This window comes from Bombina bombina, chromosome 4 (genome assembly GCF_027579735.1).
Source record: "Bombina bombina isolate aBomBom1 chromosome 4, aBomBom1.pri, whole genome shotgun sequence".
In the NCBI taxonomy this organism is placed as follows: domain Eukaryota; kingdom Metazoa; phylum Chordata; class Amphibia; order Anura; family Bombinatoridae; genus Bombina; species Bombina bombina.
This window is the reverse complement of record NC_069502.1, coordinates 499,979,535-499,998,379: the sequence shown is the minus strand read 5'-3', so window position 1 is coordinate 499,998,379 and position 18,845 is coordinate 499,979,535. Positions and strand designations below refer to the sequence as shown.

The 18,845-nt window shown below is 34.9% G+C and overlaps 1 protein-coding gene across 1 annotated transcript in view; it reads left to right on the top strand.

Annotated features, from left to right (window-relative positions):
• KHDRBS2 (KH RNA binding domain containing, signal transduction associated 2) overlaps positions 1–18,845 on the top strand; it is a 1,203,795-nt gene that overhangs the window by 752,397 nt on the left and 432,553 nt on the right. The window contains exon 5 of the mRNA XM_053710406.1: positions 12,641–12,768. Within this exon, the coding sequence (XP_053566381.1) occupies positions 12,641–12,768 (128 nt within the window). The remainder of the gene's footprint in view (positions 1–12,640; positions 12,769–18,845) is intronic.

The following is an 18,845-nucleotide window of genomic DNA, read 5'->3' as shown; positions in this document are numbered from 1 at the left end:
TTAATTCAAAATAACATCACCTCACTAACACTTGAAGTAAAACAATTTGCAACCAGACTTACATATGCAGAACAAAGAATATCAGATATTGAGGATGGGGCCCTACAGAGGGAACAGACACTACGTGCTATGTCCACCCAGATTGACAATATGAAAAATAAACTTGAGGACCTAGAAAACAGGGCCAGAAGAAATAACCTGCGCCTTATTGGCCTGACATAGGATATTCAGGAGAAAGATCTCAAGAGATTTGTGGAGGTAGATTTAATGGGTTTATTAAACATTGGAGTAGAAACTCAAAACATAACAATTGAGAGAATACATAGAATAGGCTCAGAAAGACAAGAAGAGGGAAGGAATAAAACAGGTAGACCGGTTATTATGAAACTGCTGAATTTTCAGGAAAAAGTCAAAATTATGAACGCTTATCGGAAGGCAAATGGAGAAATTAATTATAGGGGTAGGAAACTCTTATTATTTAATGATTTCTCTTACGAGACATCTAATAAACGGCGAATTCTTGCGCCAATATGCACCAAACTAATACAAGAAGGGTGGAGAGTCAGACTTTTATATCCAGCTAGACTTAGTATATATACTACTACAGGGAATAGGATATTTACAGATGTAGAGGAAGTAAATGAGTTTCTCAAAGATCATAAAGACAGCTTAGAAAGACAACAAGGCCCTGTAACATGAATACTGTCCCTGCTTTCTTTAAATCTCTTGGAATTAGTCTTACTTGGTACGTGTAATACATAAAAGAGTGTAATGTATACAAATCTCGTTTTTAGAAAAATGTTCAGAATAAAATTAAGTTATGGGGAAAAAATCCCCTTCAAGGGAAAACTGGAAGGAAAGAGGAAGACCTCCAGTGAAATAAAGGGAACTAATGAAGTTTTGGTAACTCACAGCGTTAGATTTTCTTTCTTTTTTTTTCTTTTTTTTCCCTCTCTCCTCTTCTTCTCTCTCTTGTTTGTTATTACTGGTGTTCTATCTTACAAACACCTTATAGTTATGGATGAACCATTAGAAATAACTAAACCCACAGATTAGTGAAAATGAGTCTTAAAGTAGTTTCGTGGAATATAGGGGGAATTACATCACCCATGAAACGTAAATCTATTCTGAGATACACAAAAAAATTAGGTGCCCAGATACTGCTTTTGCAGGAAACACACCTAAAAGGGGAAGAGGCTATTAAATTAAAAGGGGGATGGGTCAAAGAGGTTATATACACCACAGGGCACCAAAGGAAAAAAGGAGTAGCTATCTTGTTTAGTAAAACAATAGAATATAAAATTGATAAATTAGTGAGAGACGAGGAAGGAAGATATATCATTTTAGAAGTTGAAATAGCGGATAGGAAGATTGTTATTTGCAATGTATATGGCCCAAATGAGGAGGATATAGACTTCTGGCAAAGTCTGCGTGATAAGCTGCTAATACACTCCACAAATACCATAATTATTGGAGGAGATTTTAACATCGCTCCCAATACTATAGTAGACAGAAGTAGAGGCAATGCTGAGCAAGCAACAAGGCAAAAATTATTAGATAAATCTACAATAGCGAGAAGAAAAAGAGAGTCCCTTCTTATAAAGAGGTTTCAGCAAGATCTAAAATTAATTGATATATATAGAATTAGATATCCTGATGAAAGAGAATATACATGCCTCTCGAAATAAAAAAAAAACTTTATCTAGAATAGATTATTTCCTTACTTCAGAGAAGTTAACAGATTGTATTCAGGAAATATTTATTTACATAATAACTATATCAGACCATGCCCCTATCTCAATCACATTAGATCCCCAACAAAAGAGCCGGAAATCCAATCAGTTCTTCTTTCCAAAATATTTAGCAAAAAATAGTAAGTTCACAAATTTTCTAAAATCTAAATGGGCTGAATATAAACAGTTTAACAACAGTTCTTTTGATAAAACTCATATATACTGGAATGCTGCGAAAGCTGTATTAAGAGGTGAAATTCTGGCATATCAAATAAAACAAAATAAAAAAACACATGCATACAGAAAGCAGATAACTAATTGTGTGATTAACAAATATTCTAGATATATCCAGGCAAAAACTGCAGATAATTGGCAACAATATATTCAGGCTAAAAAAGATAGAGACAACTATCTTATGCAAAATGAAATTAGAGAAAATTTAAAATCTTGCGTACAGTTTTATAGGTATGGTAACAAGGTGGGCAGTTTTTTAGCACGAATTGACAAAAATCATAAAACCAAAAGTTTCATAAAAAGAATTAAAAATAAAGATCATATATGGACCCAGACAGAGGACATACAAAAGGCCTTCCTTGAATACTTTACGGAGCTCTACTCAGCACAGCATATTAATCTTACTATAAAGGAGACATTTTGGAAGTCTTTGACAGTTCCAAAGCTAGAAAGTAATTGTCTAATAAAAATTAATGAACCTATTACAGAAAATGAAATAAGACAAACAATTAAAACAATGGCAAACAACAAAGCGGCAGGTCCGGACGGTCTTCCATCCGAATTTTACAAAATTCTTATAGAGGAAATAACTCCTACATTAAATGCTCTGCTGAATGGACTCTGGAATGGACAATTGGAACCATCAGCTGACTTTAATGAATCCACAATAATAGTCATACCTAAACCAGGAAAAGACCCACAACTAATAGACTCTTATAGGCCCATCTCACTACTCAACATTGATTACAAAATAATGACTAGTATACTAGCTAAAAGGATACAGGCTTCACTGGACACAATAATACATTTGGATCAAACAGGTTTCATGAAAGGAAGGTCTTCAAATGTTAACTTAAGGAAAGTCTTTTTAACAATCTCAGACCAGTGGTATAATGATAAATATAATAAAAAAGCTAACAAATAGGACAGTTCAATAGTATCACTGGATGCAAGCAAAGCCTTTGATTCTGTTACATGGGACCACCTTGTTACTTCTCTTATAAAATTTGTATATACAGGTAATAGTCTTAACTTAATCAAGAAACTGTATAGTGAGTCTAGGGCTGCGATAATCATTAATGGTAACAAAACACCCTACTTCCCCCTCCTAAGAGGGACAAGGCAGGGATGCCCTCTATCGCCCTTAATTTTTAATATTGCTTTGGAACCTTTACTGATTGCTCTGAGAAACAATATACAAGGGATTGAGGTGGGTGGTAAGAGAATACAGTTAGCAGTCTATGCAGACGATCTATTGGTATTTTCTAGAAATTCAAATAAAAACTTTAACAAAATGTGCCAGATTATAGAAAATTACGGCTCTTTTTCAGGGTATCATATTAACCAGTCTAAATCTGAAGTATTATGGCTTCAAAAAAAACAAAAATCAGAAACAAAAATATTTAAAGAAGTAACTAAATATATGACGTATCTGGGGGTTAAAATATCTAACGATCCTTCAGAATGGTATGCTTTGAACATTGGTAATGGTATTAGACAATTCTGTGAAACCCTTAAAAGATGGACCTCTCTTCCACTTTCTCTCTCTGGTAAAGTGAACCTGCTCAAGATGATAGCACTCCCAAAGCTATTGTACCTTTTTCAGAACATTCCTTTTCTAATTCGGAAACATGAGATCAAGATATCTAACCAGGCAATTAAGGAATACATATGGAAGAATAGCAGGCCCAGACTTAGCCATCAAAAATTAATACTTAAAAAAGAATATCTGGGCCTGGGTCTCCCTAATTTAATAATATACAACCTGGTGGCAGTGACAAAGATTGCTCTAGATTGGCTCTTGGAGAGTAATCATTTTACTTTGCCAGATATAGAGAGTGGACTGATAAAACCTTTATATTTAAAAAATATTCTTCATCTAGAGGTTAAAAATCTCCCACCTTATGTTAAAAGAATAGATTTGTTTAGGGACACAGTTGTAGCATGGCACAGAACATGTAAACATTTAGGTATATATCCCTATGCAACATGTTATCTATCTATCAAAGGAAACTCAGAATTCAAACAGGGTCTCTCCTCTAAAATATTCTCAGTCTGGCAAGAAAAGGGATTATCTAATGTTATTCAATTAACAAAAAACAACCAGGGTATTATTCAGGTTGAAGATTTCGAAACAATTAAAATAAATATCTCCTCTCAGAGAAACACTTTTTCTCGTTTTTACAAATCAGGCATTATTGCCTCAAACTAATACAAATACAAGGGAATAACTGGGATCTTGCACCACTAATTCCGGTAATTAATCTTATTAAAAGTGGTAAATATTCAATATCTCTTTTATATAATCTAATAAATAATATAAACCACAAACAACATATTGAAACTGGAACTGCAAAATGGAGGGAATTGTATTTTCCGAATCTAACCACGCAACTAATATTGAAAAGTGTGGAGAGAGTGGAGGAAGCATCACTAGCTATCCCTATGCATGAACAGCATGTAAAGTTAATGTGGATGGTGTATATCACACCTGAGAAGATTGCCAAATGGGGTGGTACAGGGGAAGGAACGCTGTGTACTAAATGTAGACAATCAAAGACAAATTTGATCCATAGCTTCTGGCTCTGCCCTAAGATACAAAGATTTTGGGGAAAGATAAATTACTGGTTGAGCAAAGTTTATCAAACTCAAATGCTCTTACAACCAGAACAAATCTTTTTCTTCCACTATAAAAAAGAACAGCTACAAAATCGGAAATTTATAACGATGATAATTTTGTTAGCAAGGAATCTTATATTAAAAGAATGGAAACAGGTTAAATCACCCTCCTTTGGGAATCTTGGGGAAAATATTCATCACCAATTTCTTATAGAACTACAAGATACTTTATACCAAATTGATATCAATACAACACGTTTCTTCAGTAAATGGGGGAGCTGGATTAAAACTAGGGAGATTGAAGAGCAGAAGAAAATAATTGGAAATGTTAAAAATACAATCTATATGGAAAATTGTAGATTGAGAGGGGAATGGCTCTTTGAAGAGCCTGACTAGTTTAAAACACAGAGAGGGGGGAAAGAGGAGAGAAGGGTTTTCTTTTTTTCTCTTTTTTTTCTTTTTTTTTTTTTTTTTGTTTTGTTGGGAGAGATTTAATTATTTTTATGCGGTTTAAGATGTTATAAATCCAAAATTATTATCTCTTACATAGAATCTAGGGGGGAAAGGTATCAATATAGATAGATAGATTCTTTGTGTTGTTTCTGTGGTTGAAAAGGAGAAAGGACAGGAGGTTTATTAGTTTTTGCTGCTTCTTTCTTTCTCCTTGATAATAGAAAGGGGAAAAAGGAATACCTTCTTTATATTATTATGATTGTTATGTTGCATTGACAGGTATCCTCCCTATAAGATTTAATTTTTCTGTGGTCAAGGTATAGCAAACATATTTTTTTATTTAATATTAGTTGAAACAGAAAGTATAGATTATGAAAATGTTATATTATGACCTTGTTAAATCCGGAAAGATTGATTGTTTAGAATTGTATTTGATGTAAAAAATTAATAAACCTTTTGAAAAAAAAAAAAAAAAAAAAAAAAAAAGAATAATATAAGTGGCACTAAAAAAAGCAAGAACTCACCATGAATATAGTAACTATTCTATAAAATAAGAGAATTCCTTATCACAGAGTATTTTTTTTAAAAAAAATATATATTTATTCTATGTAGTTAAAATAAACAGAAAGTAAAATATCACAATTAAAATATATCTTTTTCTTGTAGTGCGTCTCTCATAAAAGTTTATATTTAGTTTATAATAACATTTTACAAGCCTCACACCTAACCTCAGACTCCAGGTTTGCCAAGTCATTTTACAAGCCTCACACCTAACCTCAGACTCCAGATTTGCAAAGACATTTTACAAGCCTCACACCTAACCTCAGACTCCAGATTTGGAAAGACATTTTACAAGCCTCACACCTAACCTCAGACTCCAGATTTGCAAGGTAATTCACCTGACTGGCCTCTCTCCAATCAAGCTACTGAGTGCAATTATTCCTTATTTCTGTTGGGCTATGATGGAATTATTTTTAAATCTCATTGTGATATTCCAATCTTTGTCTCCAATCTTTGTTTCCAAACCCCTCCTCCCATGTTTACACTCCTCTCTCTTTCCACAGCTTCACACCTAACCTCAGACTCCAGATTTGCAAAGACATTTTACAAGCCTCACACCTTACCTCAGACTCCAGATTTGCAAGCACAAACCCATCAATCCTTCCCAACCACCACCCACCCTATTGTTTACCTTAATATATACACACCTAACAGTAATTATGTGCAGCTGTCACTGATAATCCAGGATAGAGAAACCACTTCAGACTCACAGCCTTTGTACTGATATTTTACCACATTCTTTTACACTTTTCCTAATCTCACTTGCTCAGTCACCACACCCCCCCCCCCCCCCATGTCATCACTCGCTCTCAGTTCACTCAGCCTTATATCAGACATTTTTTTTCTCCCTTACCTTCTGTGTCAATTCCCTCTCCTTTAGATTGTAAGCTTGAGAGCCTTTCTACCTGCAGGCCACTTGTGCCTGCACAAATTTGTCACTTGTGATTGGCTAACTAGATGTTTCATCTAACTGCCGGTAGTGTAATGCTATTCCTTCAGCAAAGGAGAATGAAGCAAATTTAATAATAGATTAAAGTAAATTGGAAAGTTGTTTAAAATTGTATGTTCTATCCAAATCATGAAATAACATTTTGGTGTTTTATTTTGTTTTCATCAAAACATGCAGTGAGAGTGGTCACATCTGTCTCTTTCTACTTGTGCCTTGCTTCCGTATCTCTCACTGTTCATGTTGGCTTACGTTCCTCCCTATTGGGATGTCACCTTGAGGAAACTATTGGTCCCTCAACTTATTGTAACGGCAATGCCGCTACAAGGAATTTGAGCATTAGTTTACTGCATGGTAATATTTTACTTGTGAGGGAATGCTCCTTTCCGAAGTCCATTTGGGCCCTGTACCCCTCTGTTATAGACTACATTATAACAATACAGACTATTCACTGGAATTGCAGGGGTTAACTCAGGTAGTTTCTGAGTCCAGAGACCAGATAATGCAATTACTGTTAGAGCTATTCCTTCCTGTTTTATTATAATGTCATTATGTTAATCCGATAGATAGATAGATAGATAGATAGATAGATAGATAGATAGATAAATTAGCACTCCACTTGTAATCTATCCCTAAATTTGGACCTGTGTAAGTAAACTCTTTGGGGCCTATCTATCAAGCTCTGAATGTAGCTTGACGGCCCATGTTTCACAAAGACCGCTGCTCCATAACCCTGTCCGCCTGCTCTGAGCAGGCGGACAGGAATCGCCACAATTCAACCCGATTGAGTACGATCGGGTTGATTGACACCCCCTGCTTGCGGGCCGATTGACCACGAGTCTGCAGGGGGCGGCGTGGCACCAGCAGCTCACAAGAGCTGCTGGTGCAATGCTGAATACGGAGAGCGTATTGCTCTCCGCATTCAGCTATGTCTTGCGGACCTGATCCGCATTGTCGGATCAGGTCAGCAATACATTTGTTAAATAGGCCTCCCGGTCTTGTAGCCCCCCATTCTTTTCCAATTAATAAATATTCACTCTCTTTACACTGTTTAATTTAAAGAAACTTAACACTTAAACCCATATAGGGCTAGATTACGAGTGGAGAGCAAAAATGTGCGCACAAGGGTTATTGGACTTTCATGATCGTTTGCACACAAAATTATTTAAAAAAATATTGCACACAAAAGTTATAAAGGCTCAAAGATATCAGATGTTGTTAGAAAAAAATGGCAGGCAAAGGGCTGCTGTATTGAGATACATACATATATACATATCTCTAAAGTTGGATATGTATGTATTTATTTATGTCTATATATGTGTACATGTGTATTTATGTATTTATATCTGTATATATGTAATTACAGACATGTATAAACATATAAATATATATGCAGACATATATAGACATACATAGAAGTGCATTGGAGCCCTTTGCAGTTAAGTAGATAAAAACATTGAAAAAACATATTTATGCAACATTCATAATTAATAAAGTGTTATACTGTGTATTTACTGTAAATATTTAACATTCCAATGTTCTGCACATAGCAGAATATGTTTTTTGTATTCTAAATAGATATTCATATCTATCTATCTATCTATCTATCTATATCTATCTCTCTCTCTCTCTCTATATATATATATATATATATATATTACCTCTATATAATCATGTATATATATATATATATATATATATATATATATATATATATATATATATATATATATATATAGGTATAGATAAATATTGTACCAAAATACCATCATATATATGTAGAAATATGTTTTTATGAATAAATAGAACATATTCTGCTATGTGCAGAATATTGCAATGTGAAATATTCATATTTTCATGTCGGTTTAGCGCACTTGAGAATATGCGATCGAGTTTGTGTGAGAGGGGGTGTCAGATTTTTTTAAAACTTTTTTGCTCCATTGACTTCTATGGGGGATAGGTTATAGTGCTCGATAAGTTCGGCTTTTTGCGTGTGTCAGGTTAGCGTGAGCTAATACCAGCGCAACCTGACACGCACAAAAAGTTTACTTCTAGCACAATTAGTGCTCTAGTGAGTGTACTTACCTTTACGATTTTACATCCTTATTCTAGATTGTAAACTGCTGCATTAATTTGACTCTCAGTTATTTCTGTAGCAATATGAAAGTATTTATCTTTTTTTGTGTGAAATATTGAGAACTGTTCCATTTTTACAATATAGTTTGAGTCTATGGGGCCGATTTATCATTGTTTGTCCGACATGATACTCTGTAGCGTATCATGTCCGACAGACATTGCTGAATGCCGACAGCATACGCTGTTGGCATTTAACATTGCACAAGCAGATCTAGTGAACCGCTTGTGCAATGCCGCCCCCTGCAGATCTGCAGCAAATTGGCCGCTAGCAGGGGTTGTCATTAAACCAGATCGTATAAGATCGGGCGGATTGCAGACCGCAGCCTCAGAGGCAGCGGACCAGTTATGGAGCAGCGGTACTAAGACTGCTGTTTCATAACTGCTGTTTGAAGGCTCGCGCAGAAACAGGGGCATCAGGGTCCATTCAGCCCTTGAGAAATTGGCCCCTATATATTGTTTCAGAGTATTTTAGTTATAATCATAATAATAATAATATCCATTTTTATAAGAACCACTATATAAGGCATTACGTTTATTTCTACCATAAAGTTTTAATGAGTTTTCATCCACTTGCTTTAAGGCTTCTTTTTATACACTACATATAATTGTTTATATGTTAATTATAAGTTATCAGTATTAAGGCTGATATTTTTTATGCTGCATTTTTTGTTATTTTGTTATTATTTGTGAGTTTATATGTACTAATGTATCTTAGGGATTTTGCATAATTCTACCAGTACACTATAAAAGGATTTGATTTCCAATTCAATTTCTCTGATTGCTAGTTTCTGTAAAAATCTGTATTCTGTACATAATTAAACTCATGTCTCATATTTGTGGGCTCAAAGGAGTCTAACTTTTTGTGTTTTTCTTTTATGTGGAAATTCCGTTGAGGTTTTGCTACAACCTTTACCTTTTGTGACTTACTATTGATGAAAGTAAATCATATTTTTATGTATTTTCTAAACCTCTTTATTTGTTGATTAAAAGAGTAGCCAGATTGCAATGGCAGTCTCCTATCTTAGAATAGCTGTGTATTCTCAGTAACCCCTCTAACTGCTTTTGAAATTGAAATTCATAGAAGCAAATGAAATATCACCATTTCATGCTTATTTGGGTGTTGAAGACTTGCAGTATTATCATGAAGAGCCAAATATCAAGTGAAGAAAAGAAAATATTTAAATTAAAAATGTGCATGCATGCAAAAAATAAATTGATTTGCTGTCAATGTAGAGGTTTGCTTGATATAAAACACTAAGTAAAAACATTCTTGTTTATTACATGTTTTAGAATTTGTAATTTAAATTGTAAATATGGATCTTTATTTAAAATGAAAATGATTAAATAAAACATGAAAAACAGGATCATTGCTATTCACTTTTGATTCATGTTTTTATATCTTCCTATACAATGGAGAAAGCTTAAAGGGACATAAAAGCCACATTTGTTTTCTTTCACAATTCAGATATAACATGTTATTTCAAACAACTTTCCAATTTACTTCTATTATTAGTAAATACAAACAACAATACTAGCAGCGCTAATTACATACACAAAAGTTCCTTTTAATAGAGTGAATCACTCTCAATCAGGTTCCACACATCATGAATCTATCCAGGGAATGCTGCTGATCACATGCCCGTGGGTTCCTCCTCCACAAGCCATAAAGAAGTAGCTATTAAACACAAAAGGGAGATAGTGCAGTCCTCAATTAAAGGTAGTAGCTTTTTAATAGTTAAAAATCACGCTAGTACATATGCACTTACTAGACGTGAGCAGATAAAAGCCCCAAAACACAAGTACCTTGCATCAGAAGACGGTTCCAGTCTGGTTCGATTAAGTCTGTACTCGCAATTGCGATAAGCATGGTTTCCAAAATCCCATCTTATGGCACACATCAGTCATGCCAACCTTCCACGGGTACTCAACGCGTTTTGTCGGATAATAGCCCCGGCTTTCTCAAGAGTTGTCAGTGCTTCTCAAGCTGATTTCTGCTCTATACTCATTATAATTTGGCACAATTTCAGTCTTCCAGTAGCTTGTGGCCACAAGCTACTGGAAGACTTAAATTGCGCCAAATTCTAATGGCCACAAGCTACTGGTACCTAACTGTTGTGAAATGCCACAAAACCACCTCAAACCTAAGGGGAAACCATCCTAAAGGTCACACAAAATTATAGATCCCGCACTGTTCTCTTACAACCAATGGTAACACAATAAATATGAGCACAATGTCAATATTTAATCAATTATCTTTCATGTTTTACTTTTATTTTGACGGAATATCTTTTGCTTCCTTCAACATCAATAATCCATTGTAAACATCAAAATATTATGCATGTAACATGGATGTTTTGTATTTATTTTAATTTATATATTGGAATAACTTTGAAATCACTTGAAAAACACAGAACTGCTATACAGGATTTTTTAGGTAAAGATTCAAACACTTTGGAATGGGAACCTATAGTTATTGCACTATGAGTATTCTACTTTTTCTTTAGGAATACATATCATGTGCTAATAATGTTGAATATTAAAACAAATTATCAATTAAAATGTATGAAAAAACTTGAAATCACTGTCTTACTTGCAGAAGACAAGCATTCAGTGTTAAAGGGACAGTCTACACCAGAATTGTTATTGTTTTAAAAGATAGATAATCCATTTATTACCCATTCCCTAGTGTTGCATAACCAACACAGTTATATTAAAATACTTTTTACCTCTATGATTACCTTGTATCTAAGCTTCTGCAGACTGACCCCTTATTTAAGTTCTTTTGATAGACTTGCATTTTAGCCAATCAGTGCTGGCTCCAAGGTAACTCCACATGAGTGAGCACAGTGTTATCTATATGACACACATGAACTAACACCCTCTAGGGGTGAAAAACTGTTAAAATTCATTCAGATAAGAGGCAGCCTTCAAGGTTTAACAAATTAGCATATGAACCTCCAAGGTTTAGCTTTTAACTAAGACTACTAAGAGAACAAAGCAAAACTGGTGATAAAATTAAATTGGAAAGTTGTTTAAAATTGCATGCCCTATCTGAATCATGAAAGTTTATTTTGGACTAGACTGTTCCTTTAATGAAATGGGACAAAATGGTATTAAGTACCAAGCTATCTAGCAGAAACATTTTAAAGCCTCACTTTCTATCAAATGTTGCTTCAATGCTGACTTTGGTTAAGATCACAAAAACAATATTTTCCATGACATAATATTAAATTTCTATTTTTAGCTCCAAATTAATGGGTTTAAATTTGTCTATAAAATTCTAAAAAGTGTTATTTTATCTACAACTATTATTTATCTATAATTCTGATGTTAGTTGAGTTGAATAAAGAAAAATGTAATAAAATTACAAGCAAACAATTTTGAATATGTAGAAAAAACATTGCTTAAAGGGACACTGAACCCAATTTTTTTTCTTTTGTGATTCAGAAAGAGCATGAAAATTTAAGCAACTTTCTAATTTACTCCTATTATCAAATGTTCTTTATTCTCTTGGTATCTTTATTTGAAATGCAAGAATGTAAGTTTAGATGCCGGCCCATTTTTGGTGAAAAACCTGGGTTGTCCTTGCTGATTGGTGGATAAATTCATCCAGCAATAAAAAAGTGCTGTCCAGAGTCCTGAACCAAAAAAAACCTTAGATGCCTTCTTTTTCAAATAAAGATAGCAAGAGAACGAAGAAAAATTGATAATAGGAGGAAATTAGAAAGTTGCTTAAAATTGCATGCTCTATCTGAATCACGAAAGAAAAAATGTGGGTCCAGTGTCCCTTTAATCTTGAGTTCATTTCTTAAGATCAATTATTAATTTTCAGTTAATATGGTTAAAGAAATGAAACAATATTTTGCTTCACCTGTACATGTACAGATATATTTGGATACCTTTAAATGTTTTAGTATTTTTTTCTGTTCTCTTATGTTCAATTTTAATTTTTTTGTAGGACTATAATGATGAAATTCGACAAGAACAATTAAGGGAACTTTCTTATTTAAATGGGTCTGAGGATTCAAATCAAGGAAAAGTAATACGAGGTAGAGGTGTTCGGATAACACCATCTGCTACTGCAAGGTGAGCAAAATAAATATTAACTTTTCCTAGTAATCATACATTTTAAAGTGAAAGTAAATCCTAGCATTTTACAAACGCTAGGATTTACTATTGAAACAAATAAAAGGGACTTTCATTCATGAAGTATAAGATACTTCATGGAGAAAGCTCTTTTATTTAATTCAATCGATCGCCATTTTTACCTTGTACAGCAGCCCACGGCAAAAAAAAAAAATTGGCTAAGGGGTGTTTTCACCTCTTAACCAATAGCCATGCGGTAAATCCGGCTCCCATGGGCGCCAAGCAATGAAAGTCCCCTTTATTTGTTTCAATAGTAAATCCTAGCATTTGTAAAACGCTAGGATTTACTTTCACTTTAAGTCAGTAAACCCTTTTTTTCTAAAATGGAGAGAAAATGGGGAAATACAAATATTTTTTTTAAATATCTACAGGCAAATCACTAAATATTAGATTAAAGTTGGGTAAATTACATAGGATGCCCTTCAATTTTTATAAAAAACATTTTGCTTTTGACTTAATATCACATCAGCTTTCATTAAATATTGCTTGAGGTATATTTTAGAAATAGCATGCTCAAGTCAGCTTTGTAAATGTACAAATCACCAGTACAAGCCATGCCCTGTTATAGTCTGTGGTTGTTTTCTGACCTTGTCATTTTCAGAATTTTAAGATAGAAGCAAAATAACTTCTAAGTACATAATACTAATATGCTAAATAGTGATGCACTATAATTGTAAAAAGCTAAGAAAAAAAAATCACTTGAACATCTCTATGTAAAAAATAAACGGCCAGATTACGAGTTTTACGTTTTGAGTGGCTCGGTAATAACTTGCAAGCTATTGTCACTGCTCACCTTTAATAGTGCTGCTATTACAGGTTTGCAAAAACCCGGTGTTTGTGGGCGATATGGTTGCGTTGAGCTCCATACCGCACACAAATACCAGTGCTGCTTTGAGCTGCTTTGACGTGCTCGTGCACGATTTTCCCATAGACATCAATGGGGAGAGCCTGCTAAAAAAAAGCCTAACACCTGCAATGACGAAGCGTAAAGCTCCGTAACAAAGCCCCATTGATGTCTATGGGGAAAGAAAATGTATGTTTACACCTAACACCCTAACATAAACCCAGAGTCTAAACACCCCTAATCTGCTGCCCCTAACATCACCACCACCTACATTACACTTATTAACCCCTAATCTGCCATCCCGACATCGCCGCCACCTACCTACACTTATTAACCCCTAATCTGTCGCACCCAATGTCGCCCTCACCTACATAAATTTATTAACCCCTAATCTGCCGCCCCAAACGTCACCGCTGCCACTATACTAAAGTTATTAACCCCTAAACCTCTGGCCTCCCACATCACTAACACTAAATAAATACCCCTAAACTTAACCCTAACCCTAAGTCTAACCCTAACACCCATAACTTTAATATAATTAAAATAAATCTAAATAAAATTTACTATTATTACCTAAATATTACCTATTTAAGACTAAATACTTACCTGTAAAATAAACTAATAGTTACATTGTAGCTATCTTAGGTTTTATTTTTATTTCACAGGTAAGTTTGTATTTATTTTAACTAGGTAGACTAGATAGTAAATAGTTATTAACTATTTACTAGCTAAATAGTTAAAATAAATGCAAAATGACCTGTAAAATAATACCTAACCTGCCTTACACTAACACCTAACATTAGAATAAAATTAAATAAATTAAATAAAAAAATACATTTATCTAAATTACAAAAAATAATAAACACTAAATTACACAAAATAAAAACAAGAAATTATCCAAAATAAAAACGAATTACTCCTAATCTAATAGCCCAATCAAAATAAAAAAAGACACCTCAAAATAATAAAACCCCTAGCCTACACTAAACTGCCAATAGCCCTTAAAAAGGCCTTTTGCGGGGCATTGCCTCAAAGAAATCAGCTCTTTTTTCTGTAAAAAAAAAATACAAACAACCCCCCAACAGTAAAACCCACCACCCACACAACCAACTCCCCCCCCAAATAAAAACCTACCTAAAAAAACATAAGCTCCCCATTGCCCAAACCCTAAGCTAAAAATAAAGCCCACCCAATAAACTCTTAAAAAAACTAACACTAACCCCTGATGATTCACTTACAGTTTTGGAAGACCGGTCATCCATCCTCATCCAGCCGGTATAAGTCTTCATCCAAGCGGCAAGAAGTCCTCAATGAAGCCGGGAGAAGTCTTCATCCAAGCGGCAAGAAGTCGTCCTCCAAAACGTCACTGCTGCCACTATACTAAAGTTATTAACCCCTAAACCTCTGGCCTCCCACATCACTAACACTAAATAAATACCCCTAAACTTAACCCTAACCCTAAGTCTAACCCTAACACCCATAACTTTAATATAATTAAAATAAATCTAAATAAAATTTACTATTATTACCTAAATATTACCTATTTAAGACTAAATACTTACCTGTAAAATAAACTAATAGTTACATTGTAGCTATCTTAGGTTTTATTTTTATTTCACAGGTAAGTTTGTATTTATTTTAACTAGGTAGACTAGATAGTAAATAGTTATTAACTATTTACTAGCTACCTAGTTAAAATAAATACAAAATTACCTGTAAAATAATACCTAACCTTCCTCACACTAACACCTAACATTAGAATAAAATTAAATAAATTAAATTAAAAAAATACATTTATCTAAATTACAAAAAATAATAAACACTAAATTACACAAAATAAAAAAAGAAATTATCAAAAATAAAAAAACGAATTACTCCTAATCTAATAGCCCAATCAAAATAAAAACAGCCACCCCAAAATAATAAAACCCCTAGCCTACACTAAACTGCCAATAGCCCTTAAAAGGGCCTTTTGCGGTGCATTGCCCCAAAGAAATCAGCTCTTTTACCTGTAAAAAAAAATACAAACAACCCCCCAACAGTAAAACCCACCACCCACACAACCAACTCCCCCCCCAAATAAAAACCTACCTAAAAAAACATAAGCTCCCCATTGCCCAAACCCTAAGCTAAAAATAAAGCCCACCCAATAAACTCTTAAAAAAACTAACACTAACCCCTGACAATCCACTTACAGTTTTGGAAGACCGGTCATCCATCCTCATCCAGCCGGTATAAGTCTTCATCCAAGCGGCAAGAAGTCCTCAATGAAGCCGGGAGAAGTCTTCATCCAAGCGGCAAGAAGTCATCCTCCAGGCGGGCAGAATTCTTCATCCAGAAGGCATTTTCTATCTTCATCCTTCTGACGTGGAGCGGCTCCATCTTCAAGACATTCGGCGCGGAGCATCCTCTTAATACGATCCCATCCATACACTGAAGGTTCCCTTTAAGGGACCTCATCCAAGATGGCTTCCCTTGAATTCTGATTGGCTGTAAGTGGATATTCGGGGGTTAGTGTTAGGATTTTTAAGGGTTTATTGGGTGGGTTTTATTTTTAGCTTAGGGTTTGGGCAATGTAAAAGTGCTAAATGCCCTTTTAAGGGCAATGCCCATACAAATGCCCTTTTCAGGGCAATGGGGAGCTTAGTTTTTTTAGGTAGGTTTTTATTTGGGGGTTTGGTTGTGTGGGTGGTGGGTTTTACTGTTGGGGGGTTGTTTGTATTTTTTTTACAGGTAAAAGAGCTGATTTCTTTGGGGCAATGCCCCGCAAAAGGCCCTTTTAAGGGCTATTGACAGTTTAGTTTAGGCTAGGGGTTTTATTATTTTGGGAGGGCTTTTTTATTTTGATAGGGCTATTGGATTAGGAGTAATTTATTTTTATTTTTGATAATTTCTTTTTTTATGTTGTGTAATTTAGTGTTTATTATTTTTTGTAATTTACATAAATGTATTTTTTTTTTATTTAATTTATTTAATTTTATTGTAATGTTAGGTGTTAGTGTAACTCAGGTTAGGTTTTATTTTGCAGGTAACTTTTTATTTATTTTAACTAGGTAGTTAGTAAATAGTTAATAATAAATACAAACTTACCTGTGAAATAAAAATAAAACATAAGCTAGATACAATATAACTATTAGTTATATTGTAGCTAGCGTACGCTTAGATTTAGAGTTTGGCGGTAGCCGTCAAAACCAGCGTTAGAGGCTCCTAACGCTGATTTTTACCGCCCGCTGGTATTTGGAGTCAGTCATTAAAGGGTCTAACGCTCACTTTCCAGCCGCGACTTTTCCATACCGCAGATCCCCCTACGCCAATTGCATATCCTATATTTTCAATGGGATCTTTCTAACTCTGGTATTTAGAGTCTTGGCTGAAGTGAGCGTTAGAACTCTAACGACAAGACTCCAGCCGCAGAAAAAAAACAGAAGTTAAGAGCTTTTTGGGCTAACGCCGGTTCATAAACCTCTTAACTACTGTGCTCTAAAGTACACTAACACCCATAAACTACCTATGTACCCCTAAACCGAGGTCCCCCCACATCGCCGCCGCTCGATTACATTTTTTTAGCCCCTAATCTGCCGACCGCACACCGCCGCCAGCTACGTTATACTTATGTACCCCTAATCTGCTGCCCCTAACACCGCCGACCCCTATATTATATTTATTAACCCCTAATCTGCCCCCCTCAACATCGCCGACACCTACCTACACTTATTAACCCCTAATCTGCCGACCGGACCTCGCCGCTACTATAATAAAGTTATTAACCCCTAATCCGCCTAACTCCCGCCTCAATAACCCTATAATAAATAGTATTAACCCCTAATCTGCCCTCCCTAACCTCAACGACACCTAACTTCAAGTATTAACCCCTAAAGCTAAGTCTAACCCTAACACTAACACCCCCCTAAATTAAATATAATTTAAATCTAATGAAATAAATTAACTCTTATTAAATAAATTATTCCTATTTAAAGCTAAATACTTACCTGTAAAATAAACCCTAATATAGCTACAATATAAATTATAATTATATTGTAGCTATGTTAGGATTTATTTTTATTTTACAGACAACTTTGTAAATATTTTAACCAGGTACAATAGCTATTAAACAGTTAAGAACTATTTAATAGCTACATAGTTAAAATAATTACAAAATTACCTGTAAAATAAATCCTAACCTAAGTTACAATTAAACCTAACACTACACTATCAATAAATTAATTACATGAAATACCTACAAATAAATACAATTAAATAAACTAACTAAAGTACAACTGTTACAAAAAATAAAAAAATATTTACAAACATTAGAAAAATATTACAACAATTTTAAACTAATTACACCTACTCTAAGCCCCCTAATAAAATAACAAAGCCCCCCAAAATAAAAAAATGCCCTACCCTATTCTAAAATTAAAATAGAAAAGCTCTTTTACCTTACCAGCCCTTAAAAGGGTCCTTTGCGGGGCATGCCCCAAAGAATTCTGCTCTTTTGCCTGTAAAAAAAAAAACATACAATACCCCCCCCAACATTACAACCCACCACCCACATACCCCTAATCTAACCCAAACCCCCCTTAAATAAACCTAACACTAAGCCCATGAAGATCTCCCTACCTTGTCTTCACCATGCCGGGTTCACCGATCCGTCCACCGAAGTCTTGATCCAAGCCTCCTAAATCTTCATCCAAGCCCAAGCGGGGGCTGAAGAGTGACGTTCATCCTCCGGCTGAAGTCTGGATCCAAGCGGCGGCTAAAGAATTCCATCTTCCGGCAGAAGTCTTCATCCTATTCGGGCAGAAGAGTCGATCCGGACCGGCAAACATCTTCATCCAAGCCGCATCTTCTATGTTCTTCCATCCGATGACGACCGGCTCCATCTTGAAGACCTCCAGCGTGGATCCATCCTCTTCTTCCGACGACTAGACAACGAATGAAGGTTCCTTTAAGGGACGTCATCCAAGATGGCGTCCCTCGAATTCCGATTGGCTGATAGGATTCTATCAGCCAATCGTAATTAAGGTAGGAAAATCCTATCAGCTAATCGGAATTCGAGGGACGCCATCTTGGATGACGTCCCTTAAAGGAACCGTCATTCGTCGGGAAGTCGTCGGTGAAGATGGATGTTCCGCGTTGGTGGGATGAACATGGTTCCGGAAGAAAGAAGATT